The following is a 15,818-nucleotide window of genomic DNA, read 5'->3' as shown; positions in this document are numbered from 1 at the left end:
ATTCTACTGCTTTCGCTGAGGGAGGAGTGGGGGTGGGGGCTTCCGACAGGAGGCCATTAAGAGTATTGCTGATTTTCTGCCAAGAGGTTAGGGACCTGGGTGGAGAGCTGGAGTACCAGGGAGATCCAACGCCAACAACAGGAAACAGCCTGGTCAGGACGAAAGAACCCCATTAGGAACCTGGGGGACAGAGGGGAAAAAAAAACGGGATCTCTGCTGGTGGGGCGGGAAGCTGGATTTAAGATTCAGAGTGGAAATAGCCCTGAATTCCAGCCCCTCTTGGGAACAATGGCAAAAGAACCAGCATCAGGGGGACCCGAGGGGGCCTGACGTCAGCCCCCACCTCACCCACTCACAGTGCATCAACACCGTGCGTCAGCAGACTACATTGGGCTCCGGCCTTCCTCCCTGGGCAGGGCAGTAGAGGCCTCTGCTCTAAGTTCCCTGCTGTTTCTCATGCCTGCCTTGTCCCCTCTTGCCTGTTCCCACATACTTGTGGTAAACCAGCCCTACTCTGGTCCTGCACTGAATAGTCTATTCTCACACAGCTGGTCTGATATCACCCAGGTTTCCCCTAACTAGAACATGTTTTCTTATTCAGATTACATGGGCTTCATGACTGCCACCTCTCCAGCTAGGAGGTGACACTTGCTGGGTATAACATAGCCACCTCCCTGAAGGACATGGCCCTTGGCCTGAGGACATTTAGGGACAGGTAGAAGTCCGGTCCATACAGTTTGGGTCACTTCTTGCCTTGTACAAGGTCTGGCACAGAACAAGCATCCTATAAGTTTCCATTAAACAAGAAGTAAAATACTGTTTAAATTGCTGTCTCCCAAACATGGTAAATATGAACATTATTTTTTTCAGACCAGCAAATAGGTTGGATGGTTAGCAGAACTTCCCAAGGTTGTAAAAGAAAGCAAATGGTATTCAAGCTAAATAATCTCACTTGGATTTACTCAACCTGAGAGCTAGGAACCATTATCATCTCTTGATGAGGACAACACACAATGGGGTTAGAATACAACCCGACCAAAGTCCCTGTAGGGAAGTGAAGGAGCTGGGATTAGAACCCAAATCTGTTGGGGGGGGCAAAGTCTAAGGTCTTTTTGATAGGCTGGGAAGCTTTTCAGGTCAGAGATGGCTCAGCCAGTTAGAAGCAGTTGTTGCTCTTACAGAGAAACCCTGGGGTCAGTCCCAAGTATCCGGGCTATGGCTCACAAATATCTATTACTCTAATTACAGGAGATTTAGCACTCTCTTCCGCCCTCCAAGGGTATGTATGGTACACACATATATGCAGACCAAATACTCATACAAACAAATTCAAAAATAATGCTTTAAAATGTTCCCAGGACAAAGTGAGCTGTTAATTAGTCGGTTTATTTGATCTCAGGCTGCCCTTGAACCCAAGATCTGCCTGCCTCGTCCCCCACCCCCACCCCCAACACTGTGATCAGAGCATGCACGGCCACACCAGACTCTTTGTGAGCCGCTCACTGGCTCGGGCCAGGGTGGGTACAGAGAAAGGATGTATGACCTCAAAGTCTCTCCCTCGTTTAAAGCTTTCCCACATCTTCCAGCTTTGAACCAAGAGCTGGTCCACAGGTGACGGCATTCCCCAGCCATGAAACTACCCAAGCAACACATTCCTGGGAGATTCTTAATGGGGGAGGTAAGTCGGGTCCACAGTGCTCTCTGAGCACCTTGGGGGTTAGGATTAGGTCATCAGTCTCTAGAGAGACAAATGATGTCTCAGGGGAAAGATGCCAGTGGGTAAGAGAGAAAAGGGGTGTCGAGGTGGGGGACTTAGTTTCTGATCAGGCATGGGTTGGTCCTGGGGCTGTCGCATCTTCAGCTCTTGCCATGGTACCCCTCCATTTCTCAGTGAACGCCCCTCTCCCCAGGCTTGGAAGGGACACCACAGATGTAGGCAAGTCTCTGGGACCAAAAAGCAGAGAACCAGGGCAGATCTCAGGCCACACTGGGTCCAGTGTTCACAGCAAGTACTCACGGCAAGAGCCCAGCTCTTGGGGATGCAGAGGTCCCCGTGGAGAGAAGCAAAAGGCCCTGGGTGCATGGTGAGGTAACCTCAGGCCTTGGCTCTGGGCCAGTGTCAACTCAACCCATCACCCCGAAGCTCTCAAAAGCAGCCAGGACTGGATTAGATGGATGTCAGGCTTGAGACTTGAGCCTCAAAGAAATCCGCTTCTTCAAGGACCCCTTTACCCTGATGCTTTTGCCCACAGGAGTCAGCACTTGGGCCCTCCTCTTTGGATTTGAGATGCTGGGAACACCAGATAACCCTCAGAACCTCAGACTATCCCCTCCTCTCTGAGCCATCCCTCCCCTTCCCATAAGCCAGGCAGCCACTGCAGGATTAGTCGGAGGAGAAAAGTGCCCTAGTATCCCACGATGTCTACAGCGTTCCCGAATCCCAAACCCACTTGAACTACGCGGGGTGTGAACTCAAGTCCAGCTGAATCCTGACGTCTCTGAATCGACCCGGCCTAGCTGTCCACGGTCTCCACGCCAAGCCAAGCCAAGCCAAGATCAGGGACTTGCACAACCCAAACCTATCTCACTAACTGCCCTCCCCCCAAATCCAGCACGCGACCCCGAGTCCTCAACGCCAGGAGCAGACCAGCAACCCAGAACCAAGGTCCTGGCGACCCCCACCCCCAACTCCCAAACTACCTCCCGGGTCCAAGCCAGCGAAGAGCGGGACGCGGGCCTCAGCTGCAGGGGACGCCCAGCTCGCCGTGAACCAGCCAGTATGCCATTGCCGCGCCGCTGCCAGGACCATCGGGGCTGCATGGAGCCGCAGGGGGCTGCGGGCGTACTCACCATCGCTCGCGGGCTCCGAACAGCCCGGCTCTGGATGCACCTCCCGCTAAGGCTCCGGCTCCGGCTACGCTGCGCCGAGCTCTCCGCTCAGACCGCACTGCTCCCTGCCGGGGCGGCGCGCGCGCTCGGCTGGGGCGCCCAGGCCAGAGGGCGGGGCCCTCCGCCAACCAATACTGAAGCGAGGGGGCTGCGGGCCCCGAAGAAACAGCCAATCAGGCGCGTAGGTTGGACTCCCCCACCCCGCGGGCTTCTTAACCCTTGGCACGCTGGAGCGCTGGATACTCTAGCTGCCCTGGATAGCGGTGGGTCCAGGGGTGCAGACCCGAACCTCCAGCTTGGTGTGCCTAATCTACACCTCGCCGGGACCCTCTCTAGGGACAGACTGAGCCGATGTCAGGTCCACCTGTTACCAGACCAGGCTCTGGGAGCCTAAGCGACCTTTGTCTCCTGCCTGGCGCCTGCACTGTGGTATGTATGACCCTGGGCACTGCAGCTGTGGGGTGTGTTTATGTGCTAGAAGGAAGGGCAGAGAGGAGGAGACAGAAAAGGGGGAAGGGATGGATTTCACATGCCTGTGTGTTTATGTGGAAAGACAGAAGACTATATTTGGGGAGTGTGTGTGTGTGTGTGTGTGTGTGTGTGTGTGTGTTTACACGCGCAGGCGCGCGATTCAGAGACGGGCAAAGGAAAGAGAAGGGGAATGAAATGAAGGCCCAGTAGGTGTGGGCACTTAACACCTGCAGAAGAGAAACTTTCTTCTTACATCCTGCTGCGCAGGTGCAAAGGAGGAAAGAACAGGAAGCTGCATGTACTGGGTGACCTGGGTGACCATTTGTGACCTGTTGAGCACGCAGCACGTGGGTGTAGCAGGAAGGCTTTGTGCCCCTGCTGTGAGAGGGTAGCCGGTGAGTTCCGCGAGCTGTACGTGTACCTTCGAACATGCAGTTGAGAGACAGGTCAGAGATTTGCCACAATGTTGTAGATGACTAGGTTTGTGAGTACAGAGACCAGGGTGATAAATGTGTGTTTTGTCTGTGTGGCTGGTTTGGGGTTTTGTTTTGTTTTGTTTTTAAAGACAGGTCTCAGGGCTGGAGAGATGGCCAAACGTTAAGACCATGTGTTGCTTTTGCACAGGTCGGGGGAGTGAAGGGTCTCAGCATCATACGGACCACAGCTGCCTGTAACTCTGGCTGCAAGGGATCCGGTGTCCTATCCTGGCATCTACAAACACCTGCATCCACACGTGCATATACCCCACCCCAGACAGACACACACACAGACAAACTGCCAGACAGTGGTGGTGACCCTTGCCTTAAATCCCACTCTTCAGGAAGCAGAAGCAGTTGGATCTCTAAGTTCGAGGCGAGCCTGGTCTACAGAGCGAGTTCTAGGACAGCCAGGGCTATGTGGAGAAACCCTGTCTCGATAAAACAACCAATCAACAAAACAAACAGAGATGGGTCTCCATAACCTAGCCCAAGCTAGCCCAAGCCTGCCTCTGCCTCTGGAGTGCTTGAGGTTACAGGTGTGCCCACCATGCCCCACATGTTTGACTTTGGTCATTCCCCATATTTGTATGATGCCAAGGAGAGAAACTAAAATGTAAGGGATGTGAGATATACGTTCAGAGACAAAGACATCCTGGAGGATTTGGGATGGTGTTCAGAAAGAAGAAAGGAGGGAGGGGGGAGGGAGGGAAGGAGGGAGAGAGGGAAGACCTGGGAAGCCTTGCCTACCATCCACAAAGGGAAGGAGGAAGACAGGGCAGAGAGACTGAAGATGGTGGTGAGTGGGAAGACTAGGAAAAGCTGGCTGAAACCCCCTTCCAGGGCCTGCCCCTCAGTGTCCCTTGACACACCAGGGAACGGAAGGCCAGACCGAGGGTGTGGAAGCCAAGGGGACTGTGTGCTCTTCCAACTCGTGTCTGCGGGAACTTGGAGTGGGGGAGGGGACCGTGGAGTGGACACAGTGCTTCATAGCCTCCTCCGCTCAGCAGCATTGAGTCTTCCACTGTGGCGGGACAGGGGCAGGGAGGATTCATGGGCAGGAGGGCGGGCTGTGCTGTGTTGTCCGTGCGTGGGCCGCAATGACTGTGCCCGATGCATCAGAGCCCGTCAGTGGGCCACATATACATACCGTCAGCCCCTGACCTATTTCTTCTCTTTCTGGTTGTGTTTTGTTTTGGAGCCAGGGCTCTTGTATCCCAGGCTGCCCTCACAGTCCTTGTATAGAGGCCACTGGAAGGGGTCTTGGGATTCTGATCCACTTTCCAAGTTCGGAGATAACAGACCCTCACACCACGCCCGACTCGGGAGGTGTTGACTTCATACAAGCTGGGCAAGAACTCCCCCAACTATGCTCCAGTCCCAGGCCCATCTCAGCTTTTCAGCTCCTCCCCAGGTGACTTCCCAGGAGTCTCAGTGTGCCACTTGGAGAGGTCTCTTAAATCCAGGAAGATGTGAACACCTACCCAGTTACCCCAGCTCTGTACTTGTTAGTACATGGCTCTGAGGACTTTCTCCTCTCTGAGCCTTAGTCTTCTCTTCTGTAAAATGGGGTTCTAGCCCATCTCATTCTACCACTGGGAACGCTCTAGGAAGTCATGTCTGCTGTGCATGCGCTGTGAACCGCTACAAACCCTGAAGCCTGTCTTGTTCTACTTTCTAGAAAATTCAGAGGCTGTTTGTGGTGGCATATGCCTCGGATCCTGGCATGTGAGAGGCAGAGGCAGGCAGATCTCCGGGAGTTCACAGCCAGCCTGGTCTACAGAATGAATCCCAGGCCAGCCAGCACCACAAAGGGAGACCTTTCAAAAAACCAAAACAAAAAACAAAATAAACAAACAAAACCCACCAAAAGCAGCTAAATTGAGAAAGGAGCAGAACGAACCTATGTTGTCAGAGCCGGGCTTCTGTCCTCTTTAAAGGGGCAGTGACCGACAAGCCTCTCGGAAGCTTCTGGTCTGTCTCGTGACGTCATGGCTTAGGGACGCAGAACGAATGTGCTAAGGTAGGGAAAGGTTTCCGAGTCTCATCACTGCTGTGCCCTTTGCTCTCCAGTACAATCCAACAGTAAATTACGAAGAGGGTGTGGTGGTGCCACAAGCCTCAGTCCTTGCGCAGAGGAGGTAGAGGCGTGGAGAGCAGGCTAGCTTAAGCTATGTGAGTCCAGGAAAACCTGGGCTACACGAGGTCCTGTTTTAAAATGAAAAAAAAAAGAAAAAGAAAAAGAAATAAATGGTCAAGTCTCATGACCACATTTTTGCCCACACACACCATAGACATCCTGGAATGTTCTATCAACATGGGGCAGCAATAGCAAGGTGTGGTTCTAGTTCTGTGTAAATGTGGAGAGGGCCTGGCAGGATGGCCCAGTGGGTAGGGTGTTGGCCACCGAGCCTAATGACTTGAGGTTATACCTGGGAACTTACATGGCGGAAGGAGAAAACTGACCCAAACAAATTCTCTGACCTTTTTTTATGTGCACTGTGACACACACACACAGACACACATGGACCCACACATACACAGAGACATTCATACTCACACACTCACACACACAGAAAAACACATGGACACAAAGAGAGGCACATGTGCACACACACGTACTCACCATCAAATCATTCTCTGACTTTTTTCCATGTGCACTGTAACACACATGTGTCCATACACAGAGAGACACACGGACACACATACACACAAAGAGACACACACACACTCACACATACTCTCACACCACAGACACATGGACACACACAGAGACACACATACTCTCACACCATACACAGAGACACATACACACATACTCACACACAGAGAAAGACACACGGACACAGAGAGAGGCACACACACACACACACACAGACACACACACACACATATTCTCACAGCACACACATGCACGTGCATACACACAAACACGTAAGTACATAAGAATGCAGAGGAGCCTTCCTTGTTCTTACGGAGCACATGGATAAGACGGGACGTGCCGCCTGACAAAGCGACAGATTGGACCAACACTGAAACCAGGAGACTTCCTGATGCCATGACCAAGGCCCGCTGTGACACCTTGCTGATCTAGGGGAGGTCACTCTGGTCCTTACGGATCTCAACTGCAGCGTTGGGTGGTGGGAGGGAGAGTCAATGTGAAGAGCCTCTGGCACCCCGAGCCTCACCCAGGGATCTAGAGGTCCTCTCCCCAAGAAGGCTTTCCGGGAACCCAGGGATGCCGAGCTTTTTCCGTGAGCCAGACACATACTCAGTGGGCTTGGGCTGTGTGGTGTCAGCTCAACAACTCCTGACAGGTCTCAAGTGGAGAGACGGTGATTCAAACTGTTTCCACGCTGCTGATAAGAGGGGAAAAAGAAAGAAAGAAAGAAAGCAGCCAGCGTACCTTCGCACCAGCTCATGCCTGGAGTCCGGCAAGAAGGTCAGAAGTTCAAGCTCCGAGCCTGAGAGATGCGGCTCCCAACCGACTGTAACTCTGGCGCCCTCTTCTGGTCGTCATCAGTACCAGGCTCGCAGAAGGTGTATAGACACTCATAGAGGCAAAACACCTACGAACATAAAACAATAAAATTAAGCTGGATATTGATGTCTCACACTTTTAGTCCCAGCACTGGGGAGGCAGAGGCAGGTGGATCTTTGAGTTCAAGACCAGCCTGGTCTACACACTAAGTTCCAGGACAGCCAGGACTATGTAATAGGGAGAACTTACTTTGCATTTTTTTCTTTTAGAGTAACAGAGATTCCATCCCCCTCCCTGCTGAAATGCTTGACCTCCTTACTGTGCACCCGGCACTGGGCCAGGTACTCTTCTGTACGAATCCCTTTACGTCTACAGTAGCTCGATGGATACGGATATACCCATTTCACAGATGAGAAATCAAGGCTGGAGAGGTAAAAACCACATGTCAAAGGTCTCATGTGGAAAAGCTGGCACAAAGCAACCTGTCTATTACTTCTAATCCGATAAATGTTTTTTTTTCTACTTTTTTAAAAATGGGAGCTACTTCATATCCTCTTTATGATTGGGTGGGGACATATAGGAAGGGAAGGCAGGTGTGTGCCACCACGTGCCCACCTTCACAGCTGCCTTCTTATTGTCTTCATTCTCTGTATTGAGCAGCTAGCTGGAGCTGAGCACTGTGAGGGTCTTCATTCCATTGGGAGAATTGAGTTCAGTTTCCTGGAGAAGCTATTGACGACACCTTTGCTATACTTGCAAACAACCCAGAGCCAGTAAGTATCGGAGAAAGCAAACAAACCAGGCTGCATCAGGCCAGTGGGGGAGATGTGTGCGAATCACCACAAGGTAACCAGAGGGTACTAGAACAGGCCCTCCAAGCCTGCCGACAGCAGCTCTTAAGTACGACTTCGCCTTGTTGAGGTGAATTCCTCTAGAATCCCGTGAATCAGCCTTTTTGCCTAGGCTGTTAGGAAGCTCTTAGATTAGTTGTCCCTTTTGGTCTCAGTAACTAATTCGGCCTTTATTGATTTGTTTGTTTCGTGTAGCCCAGGCTGGCTTTGAACTCCTAAACCTCCTGCTTCTACTTCCTTAGTGCTAGGACCACAGGTGTGTGGGCCCACAACCACTTCTTTATATCTTGGTGTGTTTCCTTCCGCGCTGGGGCTTGAACCCAGGACACCATACATGCGAGGGAAACACTCTACAGCTGACCTACATCCCCAGCCCTCTGAAAAGGTTTCTTTCTTTGTTTTAGACAGGTCCCTCTGATTATAGCTGTCCTGGAACTTCCTGCCTCCATCTCTGAGTGCTAGGTTCGCAAGCACACAGGCTAAATCTTCATTCCAATCCCCCCCATTTTGTTTGTTTTTAATTTTTGTTTGTTTTAAAGAATTATTTATTTATTTCATGTATGTGAATACATGGTCACTGTCTTCAGACACACCAGAAGAGGGCAGCAGATTCCATTACAAATGGTTGTGAGTCACCATGTGGTTGCTGGGATTTGAACTCAGGACCTCCGGAAGAGCAGCCAGTGCTCTTAACTGAGCCATCTCTCCAGCCCCCTCCTTTTATTTAAATTTTTTTTTAATTTTGAAGAGGAGGTTGAGGCAGATGCTTACTTTGTAACCCAAGGCTGGTGCAGAACTCATGATGTATACCAGGCTAGCCTTGAACTCATGGCAATCCTCCTGCCCCTGCCTCTACCTCCAGAACGCTGGGACTAAAGGTATGTGCTGGAGAGATATATAAACTCTTTAAAATAAAAGGTGTGTGCTGCCAGCCCTGGCTTGAACTTCATTTTTGTGTGTGTGTATGTGAGAGAGAGAGAGAGAGAGAGAGAGAGAGAGAGAGAGAGAGAGAGAGAGAGAGAGAGGAGAGTCATTGCTGGGATTCTGTAAACCCCACCCCACAGTTACATAGCAATAGCCAGGTATGCTCTGCCCCAGTTACCTGACACTATAAAAGAGGGCTGCTTGCCCACTTCTCTCTTGCTTTCTTGTCCTCTTGCTCTCTCTTGCTCCCCCCACCCCTCCTCTCCCTATTCCCATCCCCCCTCTTTCTTCACGTGCTCATGGCTGGCCTCTGCTTCTCTGCTCCTCTCTTCTCTCTCTCTCTGCCCCTACTACCCCCTTAACTCCCCTCCCCATGCCCTGAATAAACTCTATTCTATACCATACTCAGGGGGAAGGGATTCCCAACATGGGTCCCCCAGAGGCAGTCCCTTTGCCCCCATGCCTCGCCGTACCTCCATGGAGCATACCCCCCCCCAACTCTCTTCATCTTTTTCCTAACAGTCATAATTCCAGGTTGACCTTGAACTTCTGATCCTCCTGGCTCTACTTCCTGAACTCTTGAATTACAGGAATACACCACCACACTGATTTCATTTATTTAGTGCTGAGTCCTAGGGCTTTGTTTATACTCAGCAATCACTCTGTATCACCGTGTATCAAGTTCAAGGCCAGCCCCGGCTCCAATGAGCTCTATTTTTTTTTTTTCTATTAAATTCACAATGTGAATGGGGTGGTTAAGAGTTAGACAGAGGCCACTGCTGGCTCTAGGAAGGAGCACAGGAGCGTGGAACTGGGCCCAGGCAGAGTGGCCAGAAGGGAGACCACAGTAAAGCCAGCTTAGCCGCAGTGACTGGTCACTTGGAGAAGGGGCCATGGGCGCTGGAGATATTTACTGGGACAGCAGGAAGGGAGGGGTGAGGGGGCTGAAGAGGAGTGAGAAAGACAGAGTTGGCCATGTCAGGAGAGTCTCAGAGTCCTCCAGGTAGGACTCACCTGTGCCCAGCCCCAGGTATGAGAGGAAATGCCAGGCCTTTGAAGCTGGGGCAACGGAAATGCCAGCCGCTGAGCATCAGGGAGGGCTGGAGAGTTGACCCTGAGCCATCTGGGGACTGCTGCTACTGGTAGAGAGCTTTCATGGAAAAGGAGCCTCAGAGGCAAGGCAAAGACTGGCAGCCCCAGGGCTGGGCAGGGGCTGCACCGGGAAGCCACCAGCTGCTGTAGTTATGGCTACACTTTGAATAGAGGAGTGGGTAGGAGAGAGGCACCAAGCCAGGTGCCCTTGAACTAGAACCAGGTTCTTCTGCTTGCTGAGTCCAGGGCATGGGAAGGGTCAGGGCCACCCTGCCAGTCCCAGCCCAGGGTGGGGGCTCAGGGCTTCTGGAAGGACTGTTATCTTGACCAGAGCCCCCAGAGCTTGAGGCAGACTGGTTTTGTTTGTTTGCTTGTTTTGAGCTTTCCTGAATCTAGGTCTCTGGATCTTGCTGCCTCCCTTTCTTCACCTCTGTCTGCTGAGGTCTTGTCCTATGCTGTTGAGCTCCAGGCCCCTCCCCTAATTTTTTTTCTTCCTTCCTTCTTTTTTTTTTTTTTTTTTTTTCTTTTTCTTTTTTTTTTTTTTCCCCTTTGAGACAGAGTTTCACATTGTAGCCTGGAATAGGCAGGATTCTCCTGCCTTGGCTTCCCTGGCTGTTCGGATTACAGGTGAGCACCTCTACACTAGTTAAAACTAGACTCCTTGCTTTCATTTGGTGTCAGTAAACGGATCTAGGGAAGTCTCTTTACTCTCTGGACCTGGTCTCTAAGTTGAGAATGGTTATCTACACTCTAAAGCAGTGTTTGGAAGATTAGGTTGACTTTAAAGATGGGAAAGACACAGCAGAAAGCAGTCAACCAAAGTCCATTCCTTGTAACTTAGGGACTGGGATAGGGACCCTGGATACAGCCGTTCCTGCTGCCCATCCTCTGGATTATCTTAAGCCTGCGGCTCAAGCTACAGAGCAGCTGGGCGTGGCCTGATGTTCTTCAAGCTTGTACCAAGCCTCAAAGCCTTTGTCAAAGCTGTCCCCTTCTCTGGAATGCCCTTCTCTCAGCTGCTAGCTGCCTGAGTCAAGACAGTCCTCATGAACCTTTCCTGACCACGTAGATCTAACAGGCAGCAGGTAGGGGTCTTTCTCATCTCAGTTTACCTCCATGTGTCTGCTCATACATACTGCCTGCCCTGTCCTGCCAAGTTGGCTTCCTCTGGTGGTTTCCTCTGCCTGACCCCAATTCTGCCCGTTTACAGGCCCAGCACACAGTGCTCCATAAATGTCAATCAAACTCCTCTCTGCAGGGACTACTGCCTCAGGTTTCATAGGACCCCCATTTAACAGAAGAAACCCTGGGGGCCAGATGGGTAGGCTACATATGGTGTGGCCCTTGGGTATGGAGAAAGCTATGTAGGACCTCCCGGCCTCAGTCTCCTTGGCAATAAAATGAAAGGCTGGGCCTCCAGTTTTGTGACCCCCTCCCCCCATCTCTTCGCACCATGTGTGGAGCCGTGAGAAGAGCTGGGTGTCTGATCCTTCCTGGTCAAGTGACTCCTAATCTCTAGGGAAGAGGTCCCAAAATATGGACGACCTCGGAGGCTTTGTATTCATGGTTAGAGAACACAGAGCTAGTGCTAGGTAGGAAGCCGCTCTTCCTGGTGGGATGCAAAGAGCAGGACATAGAGCTGTGTAGAGGATTCTGGTCCTGACCTACCCCTTCCTTTCCCAAGCACGGACCGCCTCATTTAGTGTGTTGTAGGTCACACAGCTGGGAAACGGCCTCATGGGCTTTCCCCCAGTTCTGTTGCTAGGAGTCCAGGCCCTCGAGAGACTGTCCTAGGCAGGTACAGGAGGAGAGTGGGCAGGCAGGTCTCCTCCCAGCTTAGAGTTCTAACTTCCGGGTTAGCTGATGCCCCTGTGGCCTGTCAAACGCGCTGAGATCCCACGGTCCCGCAGCCTTCCAACCGCATGACTCACACTGCTTGGGCTGCTGCTGTCTGCAGAGACACCATGAAGTCATTGTGCCTCAGCCTCCCCCTAGCCCAACACGTGCCCGGGCACCTCCACTACCCACTGAGATTCCAGTACTAGTTCCGGCAGGCCACAAAAGACATGAGGTCAGTGAGTATGGGCTCCTGGGCTGGGGTGGGGCGATGCGAAGAAACAACCCTGAAGAGACTGTCGTCAGACATGGACAGACCCCATGTCCAGTACTTAGCCCTCATTTGTGTGCAGTCTAGGGACAACCCTCATGGCTTTCCATGAGCCCTACAGATGCTGTGTGTGGAAAAGGGCTCCAGCCAAGTGTGGCGACACATGACTACCTTCCAGTACTTGAGAGCTGGAGGCGACAGGAGGCCAGCCTAGGCTGCAGAGTGGGTTCTACCTGGTAAAACCCTGTCACAAAACCAGAAGGACAAAAAGTAGAGTTCACAGGTCCAGCTATACTGGGTTAGCACCGGGGAAGCATAAGCAGGCTAGCCCTCACCCGAGCTGCCTCATTTCCTGTCCGGTTAGGTCTCAGTCCACAGAGTGTTACTTCAAAAAGGCCCCCCTTGTCTGACCTCGGGAGGGTCCCCTTCCTCCAGCCACCTGACCTCATGTCTTCACCGAGCTTACCAGAATTCCCACTTAGTTGTTTTGTTTTTGAGACAGGGTCTTACGTAGCCTCACACTTGCTATGGACCTTAGGATGACCTTAAAAGCCTGCCCTTCCTGCCCCATCTCCCAAGTGCTGAGATTATAGGTGTATACCACTGAACTGGACTTTTTTTCCTTTTTTTTTTTCCAGACAGAATCTTTCTATGTAGCCCACCACCTTAGCATGTGCATTCACACACGTGCGTGCACACCACATACACACACACACACACACACACACACACACACCTGCCTCCATAGTTGTCCCTTTTCTAGAAGCTTCTCAGAAATAAACAGTTTGAGGCCACCCAAGCTCATTTTCTTCCCCTGGCTGTGTATGTCTTGACTCCTGTAGGGGCCATTCTGGGGGCCAGTGGTTTCTTGTACAGGGAAGAGGTAGTCTGCTGCCGAAACTGCTATTTTCTGTGGGTCTCTTGAGCCGTGAGTGTCAGCTGCTTCCGTTTTATTTTTACACTTTTGGGGTGGGGAGTGTGCCGCACAGCCTATGGGGGAGGTCAGAAGATAACTTGGAGAAGATGGCCCTTTTCTTCTACCAAGTGGGTTCAGGAATCGAACTCAGATCATCAGGGTTTGTAGCAAGTCCCTGGCTTCTGGCTTTTGTCTGTGGAGGCATGCTATGTCACAACTAAGTTCGGTCCTCACGGGGGCAGAGATTTTCATTTCACTGGATACTAAAAAGGGTTGCTGTCCACACTTGACACGTGTGTCTGACGTCTCAGGAAACTCTGAACTGTCTTCCAAGGTGGCTGCCACTGCAGTTGCCCCAAGAGGCAAACGAGGGGACACCACACCTGTGATCTCCCACCAACCTTCCCAGGTTTCAGGCTGACAGATAGTGGATGCTCAGCAGAGCAGGTCAGTTGGAGCTGGGGGAACAGGTGAGCAGCAAGCCCTGGCTGCTCTTCCAGAGGTCCTGAGTTCAATTCCCAGCACCCACATGGTGGCTCACAACCATCTGTGATGGGATCTGCTGCCCTCTTCAGGCAGGTGGATGTATATGCAGTAGAGCACTCATACAGTAAATTAAAAAAAAAAAAAAAAAAAAAAAAAAACCTTGAATGGAGCTTAGCTTACAAACTATGTGATCAAGAAACCTCTAACTGAACCTAAGATTTGTCCACTCTGGGAAGGAGTCGGGGGGGGGGGTGCAATGGGATACTCTCAGAGGCTTCAACCATCTGACAGATTTTATTTTAAAAGGAAAGAGATGCTGGGTGTCTGTAACCTTAGCAGGGGCAGAAGGATCAAGAGTTCAATGTCAGCTTTGAACATAGCAGATTTGGGGGCAGCCTGGGCTATGTGAGATTCAAGGGCAGCTTCGGCCATGTGAGACTCAAGGGCAGCCTGGGCTATGTGAAATTCAAAAACCAAAACCAAAACCAACCAAACAAACAAAACTAGGAAAAGGATTAGAAAAGGGAGAAGAGGAGTTGAAGAAAGTCTGCTAACATGTGGGGCTGTGTGGACCCTGGGCTGTACATGTGTCCACTGATACTCTCAATGGTCTTCACACTTGGTTGATAGAAATATATGCATGGAGGAAGCCACACATAATAACCAATCAGTTAATCATGATTCTTTCTAAATGACGAGGTCACTTGTTAGGTTATCTCTTAAAAATTAATATGTATTAGTTACATGTGACAGGTTCTGTTATGATATTTACATATGCATATATTGTATATTTCCATTCTATTTACCTCCCCCTCGTCCTTCTACCAACTCCTGCTGATCCCCTTTCCTCTTGCTGTTCTATTACAGTGAAGAGACACTATGACCAGGTCAACTTATAAAGGAAAGCGTTTAACTGATGGCTTTATTGCTTATGGTTGCAGAAGGTGAGCCTTTGGCCATCATCGCAGGGAGAATGGCTGGAGGCAAGCATGGCTCTGGAGCAGGAACTGAGAGCGTACAGCCTGCTCTGAAAGTTGAAGGGAGTGGGGACCAGCACAGGCTTTTGAAACTTCAAGGTTCATCCCCTGTGACACACATGCTCTAACAAAGCCACACCTCCTAATCCTTCCCAAACAGTTCCACTAACTAGGGATCAAGCATTCAAAGATATGAGCCTATGGGGGCCATTCTTAATTAAATATCCACACCTTCCCTTCCCCAAATAGTCTCCTTTCTCCTTTTATATCATTTTAAAATGACCCATGCATTTTACTAGTAGTTTACTGTTCATGGTTAAGGGCTTGCTTGCCCAAGCACAAGTACCATAGCACTGAGGAAAAATTATTCTCCTGCCTTCAGGATTATTCCTTTTGACATGATCCCCACTGAGATGCAGCGACTGACCAAGTACCCACTGCTGCTGCAGAGCACTGGGCGGAACTCAGAGGAGCCTTTGGAACTGGAGAAAGTGGAGCTTGCAGCTGAGTGCTGCTGTAAGCTTCTGCACCACACCCATCAAGCCCTCTGTGATGTGGACGACCTGCTGCTGTCTGCTCTAGCACCAGGATGAGAGGCTGCCGCTCAAGTCCCACAGCTGGACACCGACACCCGCGCCCAACGGTAAGACCATGCTGCGGCCTGTGCTCTGGCTGGCTCACCTCTGTCATGACCTGAGAGGTGGCTGCTGAACACAAAGCTACGTTATTTCTTACCTGGGACCAGGAGGCCCAGATATATGAACCAGGGGTACAGACAGACATCGTTGGATCTCAAGAACTGGTGTGCCCTCATCACTGAGACTGCCGGATCCCTGCAGGTCCCTGCCCTTGCCTCCCACCCCAAACCCCGGCCCAGCCCAGAGAACCCCTGCTCAGTAGCTGTGAGAACAGTGCAGGAGGCGCAGAGGTCCCTCCAGCTGACGCCTGGACAAAGCGGGTCCTCAATGACCTCCTGCCCTTCTGCAGAGAGGGAAGAGGGCGAGGGGAGGGAAGAGGTGGCGGGCAACCAACACGGGAAAAGGTCTGGCAGTGTAGAAGCTGCCAGAAGGTTGGTACAAGACAGGGAAGCAGGGGGAGAAAACACACCATGAAAGGAGCCAGAGCAACAATAATGTTGGACCGTGAGT

The 15,818-nt window shown here is 51.3% G+C and overlaps 1 protein-coding gene across 1 annotated transcript in view; it reads right to left on the bottom strand.

Moving 5' to 3' along the window:
- Positions 1–3,058, bottom strand: part of ECE1 (endothelin converting enzyme 1) — a 98,289-nt gene extending 95,231 nt beyond the window's left edge. The window contains exon 1 of the mRNA XM_080921436.1: positions 2,851–3,058. Within this exon, the coding sequence (XP_080777562.1) occupies positions 2,851–2,853 (3 nt within the window). The 5' untranslated portion in view covers positions 2,854–3,058. The remainder of the gene's footprint in view (positions 1–2,850) is intronic.
- Between the last annotated feature and the right edge of the window lie 12,760 nt (positions 3,059–15,818).

Source organism: Micromys minutus (assembly GCF_963924665.1).
Source record: "Micromys minutus genome assembly, chromosome: 9".
NCBI lineage: Eukaryota > Metazoa > Chordata > Mammalia > Rodentia > Muridae > Micromys > Micromys minutus.
The sequence above is the reverse complement of the archived record's forward strand: the minus strand, read 5'-3'. Positions and strand labels throughout refer to the sequence as shown.